General features: G+C 41.2%; 1 protein-coding gene across 5 annotated transcripts in view; it reads left to right on the top strand.

Annotated features, from left to right (window-relative positions):
- The window catches only part of igf2bp2a (insulin-like growth factor 2 mRNA binding protein 2a), a 40,229-nt gene that overhangs the window by 3,510 nt on the left and 11,874 nt on the right, over positions 1-24,845 (top strand). For 4 of the 5 annotated variants that reach the window (XM_088314999.1, XM_088315000.1, XM_088314998.1 and 1 more), the window contains 4 exons: positions 22,968-23,016; positions 23,684-23,735; positions 23,981-24,044; positions 24,224-24,517. In XM_088314999.1, coding sequence (XP_088171125.1) covers positions 22,968-23,016; positions 23,684-23,735; positions 23,981-24,044; positions 24,224-24,517 — 459 coding nt within the window. Of the gene's footprint in view, positions 1-12,048; positions 12,093-22,967; positions 23,017-23,683; positions 23,736-23,980; positions 24,045-24,223; positions 24,518-24,845 lie in introns of those variants that run through there. The other variant, XM_088315001.1, reaches the window with a different exon arrangement.

Genomic DNA, 24,845 nt, shown 5'->3' with positions numbered 1-24,845 from the left:
TAGCTATAAAGCCCGTTGCTTTTTTTGTCATTAAAAAATTAGCGCAATGCCCCAAAATAGGTTTGTTAACTATTGTTCTCATATTTCCAAGCATTTCATCATTGATAAGGAACCTAAATAATATTTATTATTTTCTTAGCAAGGACAATATTTTCTTTATTTACATGCAGTATATTAATTCCAAACATTTACTTTCAATTTACATTTCAAAGTTTTAATTGTAGTCCTGACATTAAACATGAGGTAACGTAATTCAATTTATCAGGCTTTTTTCCCCTCCAAATTCTTTCCAAGCCATATGGTCACAATCTAATTAGAAGACTGTGATTTAATTTGAGTAGGAAAATATCTTAATGAATATTCACTTATTCATAACTATATAAATGTTAGTTTGTCTGTTTTTTTAATGGTGGCAGCTTATCCCCTATCCCCTGTACCGACAAAGCCGTTTCTCTGAGGGTTGACATGGTGTGAATCCGATATCTCTTGTTTATTTAATTAAATGATGTACAGCATTGATTGACTATTAAATGTAGCCGATGAGTACAAAAGAGACATGAAGGGTTTGTGTTACATTATTATGTGTGATTATTCTTGACGTGAGCAGCATTTGTAAATATTCATCCCACTGCACATTTGAATGAAATGGTGCTCAATTCAACAATAATCAAGACGTGTCGCTCTGTTCGTTGACTTTGATAAAGCTGAATCAATTACGAGACCAATTTGCTGTTTTGCTGATAATTCTAAAGGAAGGTGTAAACATCTGCATTGCACCACATCAGGTCAGCCTCTGAGTCAAAACGGCGAAAGGCGATAGCCATTAGTTGATCCGTTCCCAATCCATTAAAACTCCCCACTTGATCCCGGGTGTAGTCGAAGCTCTCGGCCAGGCTCACCACCTCCCCCTGACTCAGTGTCTCCTCTCACCTGAGCTACAAGGGGTTGTCCACAGTTTTTTTTTTAAAAACCATTCTTTTTAATTGGGCTTTATTAATGAACTGTGATGCGTGAACTCACACTTACCTCCTCATTTGTACAGCGATCATTTATTCACAAAAACGCCGTGAGTGGAGTGTTTCTTTGCCTCTTAGCCGACTCTATGTAGCGCGGTGGAGCACGCAGCTCAGGGGCGAGTCCAGCGTAGATGTGACGGAATTGCAAATTGTGCTGCTCCGAGACTGGTAGGAATCACCGTTAAAACTCTTGGAATCTCCGTTTATCAGCCCGGTGCTTTCACACCCGTGGCTCCCTCAGCATGTTCTCGTTTGACTCCAACCTGTTGCCCGAAATGATCGCCAAGCTGGCCTATTCGTGTCTCACCTCAAGTGATTGTAAATTAATTAAGGAGAAGCAAAAAAGAGCGTCATCTGTTTGCACGCGCGCCATCGGAGATGAGTTCACCTACAGTGAAGTGACTGATTCAGAGCAGAGGATTTTAAATCCTCATTCAGTGATAAGTGCAATCATTCTTTCAGTATAGTGCAATCGTCTTTGAGTACCCGCAGACACTTAAGTATAAGTATTTAATCAAACTGTTGTTCCCTCTAACTCTCTTGGTGTGGTTCATTTGTTCTGGTGTTGACACATTAACCAAACTTGGATGTGGACCAAATTAACTGGTCCCAAATCATCTGGATGAAGTGGTCTTAGTTCGGCATACAAAGGAATCTGGCATGTTTCGATTGTGGCGATAAAACAACCGCAAGTTGAGCCGATCTAATGACAAATGAACCAGGTCAGGCCTAAAGCGGAATGGTGATGTAGAAAACAGATGGAACCCATGACTTCTGTGGCACATCTTTGGTGTAGCTTGTTTGTGGTTAGTATATCGTCATATATTGGCGGTGTTTTCTTATTACAGTGTAAATAAGTATTATTTGCTCAAGATGTTGCCTTAAAGTGCACTTGGCTATTTGCTGGTTTGTCGTCGCCGGGTAAAGCATCCAGACAATTATTAACCTTAACAACGGGGGCATTTTGCTTCACGTTGCTCTTTCAGCAAAACTACATCCTGTTTAGATTTTTGCACCTGCCATTGACCAAGAACAGAAGAGAACAATCTTAGTATGTCATGATGGGGATTTTTTTCACTGCATGGAAAGGACCTAAATCAGAGAAGGATAGCTCACCTCACTTCAGTGAGCGCTGCTTGGACCAAAAACCCGAAAGGGCATTAAACAATTCATAAGGAAATCACAAATATGTACCACTAGTTCCGAAGCAGCTGTCTTGATAAATCAAGAATATACAAAATATTTGGCTCCATAGCATTTTGCACGGATTATTTTTTTCCCGTATTGATATCAAAGCTGCGCGTTCGTGCTTCCAAATGTGTACATTTGATATGTTCACACTCAGCTTTATGACAACAGGTGAACATGCAATAGATTTAAATTGTTCTCATGCGCCAGTGCTCACAGAGGGCACCCAAGGGTGTGGTCTCCCTTGGAGGGTGGGCAGCTGGGCCATGCAGCATGTGGCGATACTCCCTGCCGTCCTACATCAACACCTCCTCGTGTAACTGTGCACTGATGTCTTGTGAACAGGTGAAATGAGATGGTTGAATGTAGCATGTGTCCAAGGCTGTATTTGGTCTGCCACACAACCGAGTGATGCAGCTGAACAGGACTGGGCTGGATAATCGCGGGAGGCAAAAAAAAAAAAAAAAAAAAGTCAGTAACTCGCACCCGTAAAACAGGCCAGTGGCGTCCGTGCACATGACCAGGTTGCTGCAAAAGCTAATCGTATCATTGAATCAGGTGTGTCGGACGAGGGAGACATCGAAAGCATGCATGATAGAGTCCCTCGAGGAACGGAGTTTGTAAATCCTGGTGTACACTTGTCTTATATCGTAGAAATGAGTTCATGATGTTGATCTAGTAAAAATATTTGCATTTTCAAGGCTTGTCTTGATTTCAGCCAGTAGTTGACGACTTTGGGAAGAAACGCGAGTTCCTTGCCTTTGGCAGTGTTTTCTGTGAAAATGTCGTGTGGGTTGAAAATATGACCGAAGTGAATATTTTAAGCAGTCCAAATGCATTGTTGTCATGCATGCCTGCTCTGAAACGTCAACTCACATGTACGACCACGGCCGTTTTTTCCTAGGTGACACTTTCCTCACATTTTGACTGAAAGGGTGACTCTGAGACTGATTTTTGAATTTTCAGTATGAATTGAACCTTTTCCCATTTTCAGATTAAAAACAGCGTACGGTCCTTAAGTCAGCTGGGATAAACTCCAGCTTGCACCATCACTGAGAACATAATAAGCAGTATAAGAAAGCATGGATGAACGTCGTCTTAAGACCTTTGTCATTTTTCAGCCGAGCAGAGAGTGCTGACTGGTTCGAGACGCAGGTCCAGCTGGTGTTGGGAGCGCTCGCTGTAGAGCGGCCAGAGTGCTGATTTTATTTGACAGTGAATACTTATGCCAACAAGCAGCCAAAATAAAAATACCAGTGCTCATTTCGGTTCTCCGAGTGCAGCAAGGGAAAAAAATGCTGAGTCCGATTGTGTGTCACAGCCCGAGCCCTTTTGTGACCTTTCTTATTCATAACCCCCGCTCGGAGCCATCGCTTTCGTCCCTTTTCCATATGTATGTGCTCCCACCGCAGGAACGGGACCCTCCTCAGTTTTGCCTGGCTCGAAGTTGAAACTAACCCCCACAAGCCCGCCATTGTGCCTCCTCTGTTATCTTAGTGAGAAGAGAAGGACACACAGAGGGACTTCCGAAAGAGGCAGTGTCAGAGCCAGAGACGGGAATATTTGTGTGGGTGCGTGTCCGTTTCCCCGTCTGATCCTACATGAGGAGAACTAAGCTACTGCTGATAGAGGGCAGCATTGCCTCCCCTTGTGTGGGCTGCAGAGTTGGATAAACCAGCCTCTAGTTTGATACCGATAGATGGCTAGATCTCTCATTAGCTTTCGAATGGGTTGGCTTTTTTTTTTTCTACAGTTCAACGATAATATCAAACGTGTGGCACCTCTAAATCTACTGTGTGGATGGAACTTGTCTCTAGTCTGCTGACCTGACAGATGTGCTGTGTCAATATAGTTAGTTTGCAAGACCTCTGGCATAATGGATTTGTGTTGAAAGAAAAAAAAAAAACAGTGGCGGACATTCAATTGATATTACTGTCAGGAGTGGTGCAATTATGTGCAGCGGTTTATGTAAGCAGCATTCGGTTTGTCTCTATTGAAGCGAAGGAAATAAACAGCCGTTATACTATGAGCAGTGGACTGACAACTTCTCATGAATGTAATCTGCTTGTACATTCGACGCAGATATGAATGTGACGAAAGCAGAAGAAATGAAAATATGCTGCGGCCTTGCACGTATACTTATTTCCCAGAATTAGCCTTAATTACACTTTACTAGCTCATAATTGGCCGTACAGAATATCGACTTCAACACAAGCAGGAATGTCCTTCAGTAGTAATCCCCCACGTCATTCAGAAACGGCACAGGAACTTGTTTCTGACATGGTGAAATTAGCTTTTAATCCCCTTTGTGACTGTGTGTTTAGCCATACAAATATCAAATATCCATGTATCCGTGCACGCCAACGTGAACAGGTTATTCAAGACTCAGCCTCGACTGATGTCTCTTCCTACACTTCCTGCTCAAGTGTCATTCGATATTTGGCAGTAAGGAGTTCATATAAGAAGCCTGGTCTTTCAATCTACTCTACGTGATTGATTATGTAGGATTGTGGGGCCTGGTGCCAGAGACTAGAAGTCATAGTAGTTTTCGTCGTAGTGATAGTATTTTCACGTTGTGTACATTTTTGGCAACAGTTTTTTTTCATGACTTACTCATTCATTTTCTTTTTCACTCATCTGAGATGCTTCGGCGGAGCGCTGCATGGATTTCGCTCAACTTCCCATGAAGGGTTGAACAGACGAGTCGGCAATTTTGACTCTACTAATGGCTAATCAAAATTAGAGCAATCATTAAGAACCGAGCTGTCCGGTTGACATTGATTCATTGCCCAGAAGAAGAAATAACCTGAATGAGTGAGAATATCCTCAAGCATAGCTAAGCACAGGTTTTTGACATCTCGTCTTCCGGTTTGCCAATTCCAACAGAGGACATTCGGCAGACTACTTTTTACCTCAGTTGCTTTAAGGCGCGATCACAACCTTTTCCGCACCATAAGATGCACCTACATATATACCGCAGCAAATCTTCTTTGGGGATTTTTTTTTTTAAATAATTAAATAAATAAATAAATTATATATATATATATATATATATATATATATATATTGTTAAAACGGCGCCTTTTAATACGGCAACAACTTTGTTAATTAAAACAGAACAGACCCAAGAGAAAAAAAAACTATTTATTTAGCGTATTTTCTAAACTATAGAGCGCCCCTACTGGTGAAAGAAAAATCCACAAAAAACAAATAAAAACAAAAAACGCACCGTTGTATAAGCCGCGTGGTTAAAAAGCTTTGAAAAAAGTAGCTGTTTATAGTCCGGAAAATACGGTAATCAATACCCCAATCGTGGGGTATATCTAGACAAAAAACATGAACAGAAAAAACTCACATTTACACCTCTGAATCACTCGAAGTTTTCAGTGAACCTAAAATGCCTTTTTTTTTGGAATGTGGGAAAAAGCCAGTGTACCCAGAAAAAAAAAATCTTTACCGATTCGAACTGAGAACGTCAGAACGGTGTGAGACTTAATCAACAATACATTCCACGCACTTTCTCAACAATCAATTAATCAACATAATCCCCATCCACGCTTGAATGTAAACCCTTCTGTGTCCAGAATGACATAAAAAAAAATACAGTTGACTTTGCCTCTCAAGGTCACAAGCATGGAACGAAAGCAAACATTTGCACAAACCTGTCGTGTTACGGCACTTCACTGAGATCGCCCTGAGGGTGCAGAATATATATATTTTTTCATTCCTCTAAATCGCTTGCGCTGAGGGATTCCTGTGGATGCTTGAAGCGGATCACTATCACGCTCCTGTATATTTAATTTATTTTTTTTTACCTTATGATGCCTCGCACAGTGTCATAGCACAGTGGACGTTGCTAGGTAACGGGTCACTTGATTCACACGGTATGTGTATGGCGCGCATCGCATGGAGTTCCCTTCGTTTCCCAAGACACACACATTGCCCTGAAATGTAGGTGAAGCGCTAGCACCAAAGCATGCATGTCCAGGGATTTGATAAATATTTGATGGCAAGGCAGTCATGCATATGTTCTTGCAGTCCCACAATTTTAACCAGGGGATGTTTTCATTGATGGCAAACCTATCGTTCACCTTCCTGCCTTCTCCCGGGAACGTCACACCCTCTTTTTCACTGCAGCATTCGCCTCCTCCTCCTCCTCCTCTTCTTTTTTCTTCTGCCTCATATGTACATGTTTTGTGTCAGCATCTCAACCTTTTTCCTATGCCTCGCATGAATTATAGGCGCAACTTCCGTCATGAAGTGGAACCCGTGTTTTGTTTACATTGTAACTGGTTGCTCAAGTCCACTTTCTAGGACTGTTCCAGACTTAATGTGGGAATGAAAAACATTTCAATCTGCTTCCTACTGAAGCGGCGTACAGTCGTATATTTAGAATCCACTGTAATAAAGCTTTCATTTCACAAAGTAAATCAACTCCACAGGTTCAACTTCTTCTGTTTGTTCGCACAACCACCCACAAATTTCCAAGCTCCACAAGACCTTTTTTAAAATGCCAGAAAAGGAACCCAAAATAAACCAACTTCAAACAAACCGCTCAGGGAAACGATGGCAAATGTCACGCTACTACTTCTGGCGCCCTCCAGGAAGTCGCGCGCATAATTGTTTCTTCATCGAAGCCCTCAGAAATAAGGTGGATAATGCCGTGCACGCCGCCCCCCCCTCCTCCTCCAGCTGCCTTCCAACAATGTCGCCGCTTCCTGGCACTGCGTGGCAGCGCTGAATGAGGCCAGCTGTGCATGAGTAGGCGTAAATAGTGTACGACTGTATGCTATGTACTGTAAGCTGAATGGGAGCCTCGCCTATCGCGTCGTGTAACTGAGACAGGCGGTGTATTCTTAGTAGCTTACTCCTTATTGGCGTTCTTCAACAGCATTACACATCGTGTGCGTGTGTGTGTAAACGTGTCCTCACTATAACGTCTTCATGCCGCCGAGCCGTTCCCTGAGCGGGAGGCAGCAGTTCATCCCAGACAGATAATTGCTGTGGTTTATTTATTTATTTATTTATTTTGGTTTCTTTTGGGTAAGTCGTGTGAGTAGTGACTGCAGGCGGCACGGTTGTTTTGATGTTGCCGCATGTACTCGTGGAAGAATCGACTTCCGTGTCAGAGCGACGGCAGGGAAGGCAAAGCATAACAAGAGAAACGCAAGTAGTTTTAACGCACGCTTGCTTGTTCTGTTGTAGCTGCTCATGTGTGAGAGCCAAGTGAGGGATTTCCTAACCTTTCTCTTTGTTTTTCCGCTCAACTCTCACCCTAGAAAGACACCGATTACGTCATGGGGAATACCTGATGTCAGTGCCAACACAATTGCCAGCAGACTAAACACGTCGTTTGTGGCATTTTTTTTATGTCAAATAAATGGTAGGGTACTAACCGCTTAGGTAGGTTACATGGCAGGAAAACGCCATTCCTCTCTTTTTCTCTCTGATGTGCTTTTTCTTTTTTGAATTGCAATTCTACGTCGGCTACACTCGTTTTTTTTAAGAGTTATTCATTATAAAACCTCACAACTGAAATTGAAAGTTAAGATAGGTAGTTCGCAAAAGTCTGGGAAAGAGCGTTTGATGTTAATGAAAGAAATAAGAGCTGTTTCCAAAAATTAGACATGATTTGAAATAGGACTATTTAACTGTGATGCCCTCACATGTGGGAAAGGAGAGCCACAGTCGCTGAAGCACTTTTCAGACTTTTAATCTTTTAAATCTTTTTTATATATATATATATATTTTATAACCGATTTCCCAAAGCTTCACAAATGCTTAATATCCGCATTTTGTGTGACTTTTTCCCTTACCCTTTGATTTTTGTTATGCCATGTGCAAATCTGCTTTTCCAGTTGATTGATTGATTTATTTTTTTTCCAAGTGAATTATGTCCAACGCACGCTTGACTGGTCTTGCGGATATTCTCACGCACAAAAATGGCTTTTCGCTTCTAGTGAATGTCGTTCTTCCCCCCAGATAAAAATTTAAAACGGAATTAACGTTGAACTTAAATCTAGGTTTCGCATTAAACGTAGTTTTGTTACATCGCTTATTTAGATGGAATCTTCAAGCTGTGACTACCAGGCATTTTCTGCGTCACACAAATTCAATTGCAGTCCTCAACAATGAGGTCAGATTTCAACTGAGTCTGCTTGTTTGAAAAAAATAAGTTTGTAAATGCTTGCAGATTTATCTGTTGTGGCGAGTCAGAGTTTTTAAAGCACACGCAGGGCTACAAATAGAACAACTAGTTGTGTAACTATAATTCAAGTTTGTATTTTTCTGACGCAAGGGTGCAGGTGTGCGCCAATAATTAGTGATGAAACACCGAGCAGCTTTTTGACTATTTGGTCCCTGCATTGAACAACACAGGCACACCTGCAAAACATTACGCGCACCTGCACAATCTATTGACTTGGAAAATCAAGAGCTGTATGTTGAAAAAAAAAAACCCACACAAAAATCATAATGCTCCTTTTATTTTGACACATCACGAAGTGTTCACGCACGCTACACACGAGTTTAAACATTAATAACTAAGCACTATTCAATTGAATCTCATTCCGTGGGTGTACCTAATATTATGCCTCATTGCTCAAGGACCATCCCGAGTCACACAGTTGTCACTGCCCACTTGACACCGACACACTCCCAAGCAATGTCCAGTCCGCTTCCTTCCTAAACCCCCCGCCTCATTTTATAGAGAAGGATTTGGAGCCAGTTCAGCCAGCGGATTAAAGTCTGGCAGCGATAATGCCACTTGAGCCACTTTTGAGTCACGTGACCCAACACGGTCCAGCGTTTTGGGGAGGAGCTTGATAATGTACTTCATTTTTGGAGGGTTTTTAATGAGACAGATTTTTTTCTTACATGTCAAGGCGACCTAAAGTTACGTTTTCACCCCTGCTACCGCCATTATCTTCGCGTAGTACGTGTAGATTTTAACTTTGACCTTTTATGGATTCCACTTCTTTGCCAATCTTGTGATGCCTTTAAGACACATTTTTTTAGTTCCATCATTCAATATGCTAGTTCTATATATATATACATATATATATATATTTTTTTTTTTAGAGAGCGCTACCCAAATTTTCCCTCACCTTTGGCTCACAGGTTGTCTCCGTACACACCATTACTGTAGTTGTATTATATTTTTTGTGGTAATCCTCATCCATTTTCTTTATCAATTAATGGCAGTGACTCTCAGAGGGTTGTACACACGCTCCCTCTAGTTACTGCCTAATTGCCCAGTTCATTTGTATTTAACTTTTCACATTTCCATTTATTCTATTTGAACTGTCTGTTTTCAAACATCTATTGGGATACATTTTTATTTAGCTGTCATGTGGAATACATTTTAATTCACTCATTATTTAAAGTTACTATCTTTTACTGAATAGGCGAATGGTTGACTACAACCTGGTCTGATCGCTACTCAGGGGTATTTAGAACAATACCTTGATTGGTTAAAGCTGCATTATCATTTAATAACGTCAGTACAGTTTATTTTGCCGTTTATCAAGACACTGGATTAGTTATTCGCAGGTCTGGCTCACATTTCTTAGGTTCCGGGTTTAATTGACGGCTCCACTCTTCCTGTGTGGAAAATCTGCACGTGTCAAACAACTTCCTCCCATTTCATGTGGACCAAGGTTGGACAGTCCGCTGTAAATAGTCCTTAAATCCGCTCGTTATCCCTGTCATCACTTCGGAGCAATCAATTATTGAGCCATCCCTGTCGTCCACATTCCTCAGTGGCCTCACATTCCTGGTCAGCCTTTCACCAAAAACGGAAAAGCCATTTAAATTCAATGATCCGATATAAAGATGTGTGCTAAAATCTACTTTCCGTCTGTAGTAGGTTGGTAGCATACTCGTCAATCCAGTTGGTTTAAACACAAGTCCTTTTATCTTTAACACGTTGAACACTAACCCCGCCAAACACAGCACGTGATGACAAAAGATGTTGGTCCACTCCCACGCCAAACTAACATGTTGCATATTCATTTGTAAATGCAACAAGCTAGTACATTATATTGCTGATTCATGACCCATCAATCAATGTCAAGCTGGCCGTGAATTCAAAAGCACCTGCGTTTCGTGTCATCCATCATTTGCAAAACAACAATGTTGTCTTCAAGTAGACTTTGAACAATCTGTTCATGTGACCAAAACTGTAAATGTATTTCTGATTAAGTCACACCCTGCCGGCATATCAGTATTTAGCTAATGTTATTTAATCACTCTTGTATGCAGATTCAAACTGTCACACATTATAAAACTTACTGTGAGGCAACATTTTAATTGATTTATTAGCATTCAGTAACCATCATGCATATTAAAGTGTAAAGAGAAAAAGACTCAAGTAAGACGCTAAACGGCACATAGGTGTCAACATGAATGGAAATGCTCGTTTTATACAATAAAATATGCACTGTGATTGGCTGTCGACCAGTCAGAGGTATACCAATCTCTTGATAGGCCTATGCGCCCACACTAATGAGGCAAAATGCTGTAAAAAAATTGATATATTGCTTTTTGTCGCTTCAGCCATACTCTTTTCTGTGGTCTTTGGTTGTCACTTCATATCTCCTCTTCAGTCCTCACTGGTACCCTTACAAAAAAAAAAAAAAAATCACAAGAAAAGTGTCAGCCTGCCAGACCGGGCTCAGGGCTAAAAGCTTGTGCAATGTTCTACATGCCACGAGAATCAGATGAAAAGAAAAGACGCCCACGCTAGACTGCTGCTTGACACTTCTTTTCTTTCCATGTATGTTATGTGTACTCGCGATGCACTTCATTTGGTACGCATGGAAATGTATTGAGCGCTGAACAAAAGGTGAAGTGAACTGCAGCCACAATTATGAACACAATTATTACCTCAGTATGAATTCAAACTGTTGCATTATTTGGTTTGCATAAAATGATTTTCAAAACAACAGTGTACCTACGTTATGGGTAGTGGGTGTGTCTTGCAGTTTTCTATAAAAAAAAATGTGTTGGATTAACAAAAATCTAAATGTTGATATTATTTTGAAATTTTTTTTTTTAATGCTACAAACATGGCGTAGATTATTCTTGTTTTGCTTAGGCTGTAGAATTATAATTTTTTTTTTAAATTGAAGGTCAAATTTCAAGTTGTGAGCTCTCAAGGTGTAGTCCCGGAAAAATTCAGTGGAATCAATGTGCAGTTTTTATTGATTTTTTAATTAATCAGATTTCACAAACTACATACAGAAATTATATACTCGAAAAATGAGTACTATTTTAACAATGTATATATCCTGAATGTAATTTTTTTTTACAATTATGCCAATTTTATTAATCGATGAGTGTAATAATCATAATCGAAATTTAATTATGATTAATTGCACAACCTTATGTTGAACCCTTGAACGTGAAAGTATACTCAACATAAGATTGCTGTCATTTCTAAATCGCAAATGAACCCTTTCTAATTAAAGCTGAAAGTCTGCACGTCAATCACATGTGCTTCATTTTACTTTATTTTACTGGTGGTGCACAAGCAAAATACTTCTAGACGTAACAGTATGAATATGATTTTTGCAAGTATCGCTACACACACACACCGCCAGTACATTGCCAGAGAGGAAGAGGAAGTTTGAGGGTTTACGTCATGTTGAGAATGCGTGTGTACGTTATTGATCCAGGTTAACTCCGCCAGGACCTGCGCCAATGACAGGCAGGCACTTGGGCACGCTCAGCCCTCGGCCCTCCACCTCCGCTATAATAGCTTATGGTGGGCAGATTAAAGGATGAGACCTGATGAACAAGCTGCACGCGTAGACATAAAGCAACGAGCGGACGTGAGGGGCAAGCGGGCGGCACCATCCTCTGTCCACCTGTCGAGCGTCCCGCAAAGTGAGAGGGGGGGGGGACACTGCATGCATGCGGGGGTAAGCAAAATGCGTCAAGGTGTGTGATTGCATGTCAGGTCGCTTGCGTGCCAAGTCGCCAACTCGACCGCCTCGTCTCTCAGCTGCACTGCTGACTCTGTGCTTCGTGACGGACACTCGAGCGAGCTTGTGGAGTGATGTTACAGGCTAGGAGTGAGTTGTATGTTGTTGCTGTCCGGAGAAACACATTCATCCTGTATTGCTTGTCGTCGCTGGTTGCCAGCCAACTGCAGGTTACATGGAGACATTCACATTCATTCAAACAATCATTCAAACTCACGTTCACAATTTATAGTCTTCAATGAAACAAACATGGATGTTTTTGGGGTATGTGGGAGAAATGCACCAACCTCAGAATGTTGAAGCATATGCGAAAACCACTCCAGAGGAAAACATTCTGTTCTAAATTTTTGTAAGGAAATTAATGTTAGTGTTTTATGGTTTCTACATAAAAGTAAGTCACTGGCACTGTTGTGGTTCACTTGCTTGACTTCCATACTGTCTGAATGGGTTCACTTCCCATTTATTATGTGACTGAATGTTTTTTTTTTTTTTAGTTTAGTTTAAATGCCTTTAAGCACGTTTATGATACAACTTTAGTGATTTACAACATGTTAAAGCTTTTTTTAGCTCTTGGAAAATAGACAACATGGTTTTAAAAGTCTAACAAAACGTGCACGGCGCTCCCAGGCTCAGCTGCATGTTTTATAGTTCAATGAAAACAAACATCTCTTTAACGTTTACTACGGCAAATCGTTTTCTATTTGTTGTGACATTTATACAAATTTGGGCAAAATCTGTTGCCTTACCTTCCTCTGCTCGCAGGACCTCTCCCGTAGTGCGTGTGACTCGAGGGGAAAATGCAGACAGTCATCTTACTCCTGATTGGCTGCTATTCACTGGACAAGGAACCAATCAGATGGTGCTGTGGGCGGGGCCATCCTGCTTCTGCAGGCAGGGCCGCCAGCACAGCATAGAGAGAGAGAGAGAGAGAGAGAGAGCGATGTAGAGAGCCAAAATAAACCAGCTTTTAATTTATCGGCCTTGAAAGTTAAAAAAAAAGGCCGATGCCGATAATCGGCAAATTGCCAAACATCGGCCCCGATAATCGGCAAGGCCTATAATCGGTCTATCACTAATAGTCTACCTTTTGCCCAAAGTCGGTTCGGTTGAGCTCCAGCGAGTCCCCAACCCGAAATTAGGACACATGCTATGAATTTTTTTTTTTTCATTTTTATGTATTAATAGGCTGTGATTGTTTGGCAACCAGTGGATTGCCAAAGTCAGCTGGGCTAAGCTCCAGCTTCCCATGACCCTAATGAGCACAAGCGCTATAGCAAATGGATGGAAAGATTTATTTGATTGACATTTTGATGCTGTAATGCACAGGTATCAAACACCAGTCCTAGAGCGCCGCTTTCCCGCATGCCTTCAATCTCTCCCGGCTGCAACACACCTGATTCAAATGATCAGCTCATCAGCAAGCTCTGAAGAAGCCTGATAAGTATCCTGTCTGCAGCCCGGAGAGATTGAAAGCATGCAGGAAAGCGGCTCTCCACGATTGGAGTTTGACAACTATGCTGAAATGGATTATTTCCATTTTTCTGAATTTCTTGGGTATAGAAATATGGGCAATGCATGCTTTTTATGCGGCACCACACAACATTTACCCATTCTTAGCTCATTCACTGCCCAAATGTTAATATTTGTCGTCAAGAATCGAACCGTTTATTGCCACCGACATATATATGTTTTACCTTAGTACGTTTTTTTTTTTTTTAGCATGTAGGCAATTCCGTATTTTAAACCAGCTTCCTGTAGATGGCAGCAGTGCATTACTTTGTTTTGAAGTCAGCACAGCTTTCGAGTATTAGACAAAGATAGCAGAATGTGTTGTAATTGGCACCAAAAGCTGAAAGAAAAGCAATTTACAATGATCGTTCCGTGTGCGAACCTGACTCTCACGTATTTTGGCTGAAAAGAAATGCGAATGTTTTGTGCTGCCCTGCGAGACCACAGGAATTCTTAATCGATCAAACACACATGCTGAGAAAACAAAGCGAAGCGCTTCTTTTAAGCGTGCGTTGCTGTTGTTGTTTTCATGTTGATCCTCTCATCGTTTGTGACTGCCACCTGCTTGTGCACTTTAATTTGGTTTCAAAAAGTGACATAACACCTTTGCTCATGGCAGGCTGGTTTTGTGTACGGCACAGAACACTATCAGACAAAACCGCCCCGCTGCCCACAAAATTTGTGGTACATTAAAGTTTTAGGCCAGGGGTGGGCAAACTTTTTGATTGGCGGGCCACAATGTGTTCTAAAATTTGACAGAAGGGCCGGAGCAGGAGCAGATGTATGGATTGTTTTGGTAACCTCACCTCATCGGAGAAAAAAAAACGTGAACAAAAGCATTACAAAAAAATATACGTCTTTGAAAAACACAGTATTTAGAAAATAAAACATGAACAAGGTTTATTCATTTAATTTTTTTCAAGTTTGTCGGGCCGGATGAAAACGTTTAACGGGCCGCATGTGGCCCCCAAGCCGTAGTTTGCCCACGCCTGTTTTAGGCAGTCATGTTGTGGTCGTGACACAAACTTATTGCTTTAGTGACTGCAGGAGGAGGGGAGGAGACAATTGTGTGTATATCTGCCTCACAGTTCCAAGGTCGGTGATTTGAATTTCACTTCCGGCAGGTTTCCCAAAGACTTAATTGGGGAATATGGGCGTAAACTGTCATCTACGTGTGCCATGAGCTGTAATTGGCTGACTACCAGTGTGACCCATTTTTTCGCCCAAAGTCAGCTGCGATAGGCTCACCCATCACACTAATAAGGATCAGCACTAAAGAAGTTGGAGGGCTGGATTGGACCTTTTTTTTCCCAGTTCCTCGTGTTCAATAGGAGAACAGCAACATTCTTCATTATTTAAATAGGACCCGGTACAGCCATTCGACAATTATCTACAGAACATATCTGAATTGGAGTTGTAGGTGAGCAAGAGCCTCTCCCAGGTGAGAGGTGGAGAACAGCTGGTCATAAAACAGTCAAGCGCAGTTTTAATTCAGAGCAATGCCGCTTTGTGGAGATTGGAAATATGTTTGTAGATCCCCTGACGTAGTGCCGGCAAAGCTTCACAGCATAAATTTAGTGTCAACCAACGTGAAGTGTCTGCGGAGAAGGTCCCTAAATGTATTTGGGGCATGCTGCAAGAAGAGACAGTTGACAGAGGCTGAATCACGCTGGCGTAGCGTCTGTGGTGGAATGTGATTGTTTTGAATTAAATAGCAAGTGGAGCTTTTTCGACTGCTTGAGCGAGCTCCGGGACCTTATTTGTAGCGATGACGTCAGAGAAGTGAAAGTCTTAAGTCGCTTTGTATGTAACTCATTCCTTGTTATTTGGGGTTATGCAATCAAAACTCTGATCATGACAGTGTCAACATTGAGTAATTGCAGCGTAGCGCGTTTTACTTGTTGACATTTGTTTTTTGTGTGTGTGTGAGCTTGTCGGTGACCGTGATGTACAACGAGATAACCTGGAAGCCATCACTAAAATGCTTACAGAAAACTCATGGATGGATGATTTAAACTATCAAGTCGATTTGTTCACGTTTAAATGACTTTCAACCCTCCCGACTTATACCCTTGCGGTGAGGGTGTCGTGTATGCGTGTGCCTCTATTAGACTTGCGCCTTGTCTTCCTCTCCTTCAGCCGAGAGAAGAAGGCGGCGGCTGCTCGGCTCGCTGCTGCACGATGATGAGCTCTCGCCCGCAGAGGGTTCATAAGGGAAACACAAGCGCTCGGGCGCTTCCTGCTGAGATGAGATGCTTTGCGGCGGCATGGAGCGACCGCTTCCTCACTGCTGCAGTCGTAGTGTGTAGCGCAGGTGCAAGCCTTTCATTTGTGCTGAGGCTGCAGGTGGGGAAAATTCAAGGATGGATCTATAAAGGGAACTGTGATGCAGTAACTTCATGATATTTTCCATGTGCGGGTTTGTTTGCATTAGACGTTATGGAAAACCAGATGACATATTTGTGAATGGGGAGGCAGTCATGTTCTGGTTGTTCGACAGAAGTTGAAATTGTGTGTAATAAATACACCCGTTTTAACATTATTTGAGAGAATCGACTCGGATGGATGGCTATTCATATTATATGCTACGCTTGTAGACGGCGCATACGGAAATGCTAGCATATCCTGATTTTTTGCAATCCTCACTTCACCAGTGCAGGAATTCGGCCGTGCCATGCTGGGTGTTCCGAGGAAGTGAGGGTGTCTGGCCGTGTTCACGCCCACAACGGCCCAAACCACCCTTTTTGAAGTTGCTTGCTGCGAATTGACCTTAGTGCTAAATATGTGTATTTGAATGAACAACTCGTGTGTATCTTCAATCACCCGTGGGCTTTGGAATCATGAATAGACAACTCTTATAAGATTCACCCACATGGGATGCATTTAAATTGGATCAATTTCTTGATCTAACAGCAAGTCACATGTTGAAAATGTACAGAGTTGGCTATTGCTGATTTGTTAATTTGCGGAATATATAAATCAGGTTCAGAGCTGCATTCCCATTGTCTGACATGCCATAAAAGTTAGGGGTGGGCATTGTAATCCATGAGTTAATTAATTGATTTTCAAGAATGTGGTCGTTTGTGTGGAATTGTATGTTGGTTGGTTAATCGATCCTGGAATCAAATCAGGCAAGATGGAGTGCACTAGTATGCTTTTCATTCCGTCTCAACTTGTTTTTGGTTTAAAGGACTTCCACCAGCCTGTTCTTGATATGAAACTGCGTCAAGTTGTGGTCAGATTGCCCAGTAAATTTGTAAATTGCGTATTATACAGCATTTAGTGGAAGATAATTTACGGTTTAGATAGGATACCTAATTCCATTTGGACCAATTTCTTAAGAACGAGCTTGTCGAAGTCAGGGCCCAAAATGCACAAAATGGCTGCTTCAACCTAAAATGGCCGATTTCCTGTTCAATTAGTTTTTCTTGCTTTTTTTTCTTTAAATTTGAAAAAAATCTTTTACATTAATAGGGTATGCTGCATTACAGACATCCCATTAACATGAAAATTTGAAATAAAAAATAACAAAATTGGACGGACGTGTTTTCACAGGACAGCGATGATATCTTACCCTCTTATAATGGCCAACTTCCGTTTTAACAGTTCCCTTGGCCTAGATTTATCTAAATAAATTAGCAAACAAATTAATAAATAAATTGGATTTTCTTTGCATGAACAACAATTCAAAGTGAATTGAAGGCTGTGTTGGAGGTGTTTTGTGAGACAGACATGCTGCTGACAGGCCCAGTGGACTGAAAGGCTATTTGGGATGTCTCTTTATTCATCCAAAGTGAGCCTCCCGCTGGGCCTGCGAGCCATCACCGACAGGACACAACTAAGAGGTAAACAACGCTTTCAGAGGCCTCATTACACGCAATTATTTGACCGATGTTTTTATCCTTCGCCGTGGAAAAGGGACCATTTAGTCCTCGATCTATCAACTGCTGCACTCAGATGTTACTATTTTGATGTACTAATCAATTTATTAACGGCAACGTGTGGGCCACGGCGTTAGGTACAAAGCAATCGAAAATTCTGCCTTTGCTAAGATAATAATGCACAGTTTTGACTGACACAGCGAGGTATTAACGTGACCATAGGTTTGGAGTTTGTAGCACTGCACTACACTATCTTATTAAAATGTTTCCAATACTCTTCAATGACTAAGATGAGATATTTTTTAAATGATTTTTTTTTAAGTATTCCTTAGTATGCATTTAGCAACACGGAGGAGGATACAGCTGAGAAGATACACAAAAAAAGGGAGCCACCAATTTAATTAAATCGTAACAAAATCTTATCCTTTTGTGTACCAAACAGTAAGGAATAATTTCTGAATTTCACCAATGCAGTTATATGATTTTCACAAACTTTCAGGGCAGGTGCAAAATCCAAATATTCAGCGTAAATAGCATCAATAAAACACTGTTAAAATGCCTCCAGCTCATCAAATAGAAAGTAATCAAATGTAATTGTTTAATTGGTTGGTAGAATAACAAGAGCATAAATCCATTCACATCTCTTATTTTCTGTTTGATACAATATAATAATAAGCCTTAAATGCATCATAAATTAATTAGAAAAAAAAGCTTTGGCGCGTTTAGTGTGAGACAAAAATACGCAATACCTTCAAGAATTTTGTTGTATGGGCTATCTCAAATTTAATTGGTATTATTCAAAATTAAAAACACAAATAACATTTCCAGAAATGCCAACATGAGGCGACTTCATTTAGCAGCTGAGAGTTTATTATTTCTGGCCAGACAGTAAGAGTGAGTCATTTAATATAAGAACGACTCGAGGTGGTCATATTGACATTTCTGTCAGAGATGTCGATCGTCTTAGAAAGAGTTAACGGGTGAGCAGCCTCTTTCCTGCCCGCCCTCCCGCTGGTCCAAATTCGCGGGACCGCCCTGCGTGCTTGTGAGTGGACACCGCGGTTTAGCTGGTACAGGTGGGAGTGATAAATATTAGTTTTTCAAATGAGCGTGGCCACCCTTGGCTATTTAAAGGCCAAATTGAGAGGATTCTACCCTCCCTCTCATGGCTTTCTCCTTCTCTCTCTTGAGCGCATTTAACGATCATTCAGTGACCGTTCAAGTGTCATGGGTCTCACCCATCTCTGCTGACAGACAGTCCGACGGACGGACGGGCGGGGGGATGTTGCCACAGGCATGCTTAAAAATGAAAACGAACCAGGCAAGTGTCACTTTTTCCAAAAAGGTCCTGGAAGTTGCATATTTGGGAGCGACGGGGCCAGCGAGTGGCATGTCTGGCGAGGCGCATGAAAAAAGGAAGGGCAGCGAAGGATCACTCTGTTGTGCAAACGGAGCATTAATGTAGCAAAATGTTAAAAGGAGAAATCCCTCTTCACACATTACAGGATACTCAGGATTGGGATGGCCTTATTTTAATCAACATATGGTTCAATTAATACACTTTTATCTAGTGAGAATGCAGCTTCCATCCAAAGTGGATCCAGCTGTCTGTTTTACAACAGCGGCTGCTGAGCAGGTATGTTATCATCTGTTTTGGGGGGGGACGGTCTTATCCAGCCATCCAGCTGTTCTTTTTCTACAGCGCTCATCCGTGAGATTGAGCTGGAGCCTAGCCCAGCTGACTTTACACTCTGGACTAATCGCCAGCCGTTCACAGGGCAAAAAAATAGACAAACAACCATTTGCATTCAGATTCAAACCTAATTTTGAGTCTTTAATGGCTCTCACGCGAGGAATATGTCGGAATGTGAGTGTAATAAAACGTGTGTAATATGATTATGTCCATTTCCATTATGTCCTATAAATAAATGTGAGGTGGATGAGGGTGTTCTACCACCGAGGTTCTATTCTCTTGGGTTTATACTGAGAGTTGAATATTCACACTTTATCACAAAATATATTTAAATTTTTTTGACATCAGTTCTTTTAGTTGTCACTGTTCGTGACTTATTGGGCTCTTCGTGGTGCGTGATGGCATTTTTTTACACATTTTTCCCAGGTCATTTTAATCAGCATTGATATGAAAGGGAGGGAATTATAATTTATTCACAGTCAAGTATAAATCGTGTCTTTTGTTCATCTATGTATGCCAGTGTCAGATCGTGACAGGCAGATCTAGTAAATTTCTACTAGATGGGCGAATGTACGATAACGTGTTGCCGTTCATTCAACAGAATATTACCTCTGTGTTCAACTAAACAGGTCCAGATTTCACGTCGAGTAAATCCATTTGTGAAGAAATGGAGATGAGATTATCATTATAGATGACATCTGTTGATTCCTATTTTGATTTCGACTTGGCAACATGCCTTCCTAGCAAGTCTCTTTCTGCAGTTCAGCTGGGCTGACATTTGATCCCGCGAACACGAAGAAGCGGCATCAAGTGCAGCACGCAAGCACAGATCAGTGGTGTCCATTAGCACAATCAATAGGGAAGACCTCACTTGAAATCCTTGTTGGATCCGAGCAGACACTACTTAGCTGTTACTTTCATACTTTGACTTTTTACCTTCCGATGCTGTGTGGCTAGAAAGTGGTTACAACGCTCTGTTACGACAAATTTTGCCTGGCTCGGCGAGTGCCAAGTGTCAGTGCGTAAGTAAGCCTAGTCTAATAGTTGCGTGAAGGCGCACGTGTCAAACACATTCAACTAAATTGTTTATAGTATTGTGTTATAGTGAATGAGGTGAAGAGTGGAATGTCCTAAATCTGTGATTCTCACCCCCCACCCCCTCTCCCTTCCTCATACTCCTCCTCTTTCCTTCTTTTTTTCCTGGAGGAGCACAATCAGAAAGAGTCATTCATTCATGTCCTGCGGCTTGCATGTGCGTCTTCCCGGAAACTCCAACATGCGCTCTATTCCAGGGAAAGCTACAAAAACCTCTTCGGAGGAATGCGCCCAGCCCTCCGCACACGCTAATTTCTCACACTTTCACCTCTCTTGCAGCTCTACCCATCACTTCAGCTCCTGGAATGTCTGCTAATTGTCCTCCAAAGTGCTCTTAAGGACTTTGGGGTTTTGCGCGAGTGTGTGCTGTTTTTCCTCCCCGTAAATGTCTGCTTCTTTTTTAAATCGCAGCGCACATGATGACTGCGCTGCCGCTTGTGTTGTTTCTCACCCTTTGTGTTTGAGCTATTAACGCGAAATTGTTGTGATAAAGCAGCGCAACGTGGAAATGTAACACTGTTCAAAGAGTACACGCAGCTACTGTGAAACAATCTTGACTCTCATTCTTTCGTAATGCACTTTTGCCCTCATTGGACTCACCTGATGAAATTTTAACAATATGGTGGGTTATATGTGGTTTGAGCTTGTGGCGTAGGCAGCATAGTGGACTAATAGTTAGTCCATCTGGTTCCTGGTTTCTGTTTGTCTGCATACTCCGACTCCCTCCACTCATAAGTATAAATGTGAGTGTGAATTCTTGTTTGTGCATATATGTGCCCAGTGATGGGCTGGCTTTGAGTCTGGGGTTTCTACCCCACCTCTTGCCCAAAGCTCACCCGCAAAGAAAAGCACTATCTGAAATAGATGGAGGAATGAGACAATACAAAAAGCTGTCGGTGGGGAAATGCCTTCGCAAAGGTAGTAATGATCTTGTCTAACTTATTCTCTATGAAGTATTCACCGTATTTAACGGACTATAAGGCGCGCCTGTATATAAGCTACAGCAACTCTTTTTGAAAAAAATAAATATATTTTTTCGCAGTTTGTGTATGTTGAAAAAAATTAGTGGTTGACTGCATGTACAGAATGCTTTTGTACTGTGAATGCACAGGTACATAAAGAATGCTTCTTAACTTAGCAACAACTTTGCTAATTAAACCAGAACAGACCCAGGAGTAAAAAAAAAAAAAAAAAAGATTTATTTAGCGTTTTTCTGAACTATAGAGCGCTCCTGCCGGCGAAAGAAAAATCCACTGAAAAGCTGCACCGTTGTATTAGCCGCATGGTTCATAATCTTGGAAAAAGGTAGCGGCTTATAGTCCGGAAAATATGGTCTGTATCTTTAAAAGACAGGGCATGGACTAGGCAGTGATGTGTTCTTCGGTGATTGAAAGTGGAGTTAGCGCAGGTTAGCTAGCATTACAACATGTTCGAGCTAGCGGTGTTGATTGATAACGATTGAAAGTGGAGTTAGCGCAGGTTAGCTAGCATTACAACATGTTCTAGCTAGCGGTGTCTATTGATAGCTTGTGTTGGTCATCCTAGATGTGAATTTATGTTCTGTTTGTTCCGCTTTGCAGTGGAACACATTGCTTATGATCTTTTTTAAGTGTGAAATGATCCCAACCTTTTACGGACTCTTTCCTCCTGTCCACTTACTTTTACTCGGAGTGGTGCGTGAGTCAGCGGTGACATTAGCGCATGTGGAAAAATGATCAGTTATTGCAGGCCTAATCGGAAGGTTAGTGGTTCAAGCTTCTTTTGAGTGGGCTAGCATATTCCATCATGTCTATCACATTTTGTCAATTTAGTAGATATTTTCCAGTCATTCATTTCTTTTGACGGTTATAGTGGTCACATTAAAGTCAAATCAACCATTATTGATTAACTATTCCGCAGCGTTCATCGCCGCAACCAATAATTAATTTGGATTTGGAAATAGTTGAAACGGAAATAATAATTTCATCAGTTTAGAACTATCACCCTCATGATACTTTTAGTATCTATTCAGGTAGTCACATTTTATCATTTACTGTCACACAAGTGCGTGAACATGATATACGCTGACATTTTTGTTTGTTTTTGTCCTAAAAGAATTTAGATTCTATGAAAACGAAACAAAAATATTTAAAATAAAACAAAATACTGTTTCATTTTTATGACTAGGTGATGTTTCACTTGATTCCGCTGGATTTTAGAAATGATCACTAACCCTTGCAGTAAGGCTGCTGGACAGTGGTGATGATGTGAGTGAGGTGTAACCATGGCAACATAGACACAGGAGTTGTATCAAGACAGGAGTAACTATCCATGAAAAGACGTCGTCTCTGGTGCAATAAGAAACACCTGAGAGATGTTATGTAGCGTCGCTAACCATCCCCTCTTCTCAAGGAAATATTGTGCCTTGGAGGAAAAACTCAAGTGCGAAACTTTCAAGTAGTTTATGCATCCGTTTATAGAATGAGAGCGTTGGGGGACGCATTTAATTAACTTAAGATGTATGAAATGATACCATGGATATAAAAACACATGAGGATTCTTGTGTGCATGGCTGCGTGCTTCAGGTTCGTTAAATTCACCGTCTCTCCCATCTCTGCAGGAGTCGGAAGATTCAGATCCGGAACATTCCTCCTCATCTACAGTGGGAGGTGAGTTGTGTGTGCGCGTTTGTGTGTGTCCAAACAGCATGAAGCAGTCCATTAAGTTTGGGCTTTTGACTCACTTGTTTGCATGTCCTCAAGCTTCTTTCTTTAGTGGAGTCTGTTTTTTGAGTAGACTTAAACCTCAAATTTGCAATATGTTACAGAACATTAACTCAAAAGGATAATACAAAATCTAATTGTAACGACTTTTATGCAAATGTACACATAATGGCCACTTATACAATCTAATGAGGTCTACTAGCGACGGCGTACATTTTCCTGTTGCAGATTCTTACTATGCGTACTTATTCCACACAAAATGGAATTGTGTAATACTGTAAAATAAATAAATAAATAAATGATTGTTATCATATTATAATTAATGTAGTTCTAATTTATGTAATTCTAACTGTGGAAGAAAATCCCTTAATAAACTTATTAGAAATATATGTACAATTGTTTGTTTTATTGATGTTATTAATTATAATATCTACAATAAATCAAATCACTAATTACTCAATGGAATAAACGTCGGAATCATACATGCAGACTGATGAATTTAAATGAACTACTTAATTGCTGCAGTTTCAAGAATGTCCATAGTGCTTGTGTGTCCTGATTTTTTTTTTTTTTTCTACGTCCCACTTTACTGACGCCATCATCTCTCCATTAGGATTTTGATGGTCTGCTCGCTCGATATGGTACTGTAGAAAACGTGGAACAAGGTACGCAACTCTTCTTCTTTGTTTTATTTCATCATCTTGCTATAGTTTAACAGTTAAAGTACTTCCTGATGGCACTGTGTTTCATGTTTGTTTATGCGACGGGCAACTGACAGCAAAGCTGCCCAACACATTTTCCACTTAGGAAATTGAAGTGTTAGAATGAGAGCAGTGCTTCCGGAGATTGTTATCGTTATAGCATGATGATGACATTTTATGACATCTGACGTATGCCTCTTGTCTGACAGTCAACACTGACACAGAAACAGCAGTGGTGAATGTTACGTACGCAACCAAGGAGGAAGCTAAAGAGTGAGTACAGCAAATAATGACTGAGATGCATTCTTTGATTTTAGAACCTCTTCTAACGCGAGAAACACACTCGCTGATTTAAAATATGAGCATGTGTGTGCTTAGTACTGTTCTATAAAGTGCACAGAAATATATTATCGTCTCGCTAAATATTTGCTGTTGGTCGTCTGCCCCTCCAGAGCCATTGAGAAGTTGACAGGACAGCAGTGCGACGACTTCTCCTTGAGGGTGTCGTACATCATGGACTTGGACGCCGCTCCGCCCGTCCAGGCAGCCCGAGGTCGACGCGGCGGCCGGTTGTCACGAGACCAGGAGACCCCTCAGCCCGGACCTTCAGGAGGCTTTGGTGCCCCGCGGCCTCGACAGCAGCAGGACTTTCCTTTGCGCATGCTCGTGCCTACGCAGTTTGTGGGGGCCATCATCGGCAAAGAGGGACTCACCATCAAGAATGTCACCAAGCAGACGCAGTCAAAGTAAGCAACTAAGGCTAACGGCACTTTTTTTTTTTTTTTATCACCGCCACTGTAGGGCCACATAGGACAGCATACTTTCGATGTACTGTATGTTTTAAATAAGGACAAAAGATGCCCATTTCTGTTGTTTATTGAAAGAATGTGCAGACCGATATATGAATATATATTAAAGCTGAAATGCACATACTGTAAAAAAAAAATACTCGAAGCAAACAAAAACCATAACCACGTTCTGTGATTTTATTTTTCCCCATGCGCAAAGGGCTTTCATACATAAAATCTACCTTTAAAAAATGCACAAAATTGCTGGACAGTAAACCGACATTTA

Source organism: Idiotropiscis lumnitzeri, chromosome 14, assembly GCF_059441095.1.
Source record: "Idiotropiscis lumnitzeri isolate Australia: NSW breed Sydney's pygmy pipehorse chromosome 14, RoL_Ilum_1.0, whole genome shotgun sequence".
Taxonomy (NCBI): Eukaryota; Metazoa; Chordata; class Actinopteri; order Syngnathiformes; family Syngnathidae; genus Idiotropiscis; species Idiotropiscis lumnitzeri.
The sequence above is the reverse complement of the archived record's forward strand: the minus strand, read 5'-3'. Positions and strand labels throughout refer to the sequence as shown.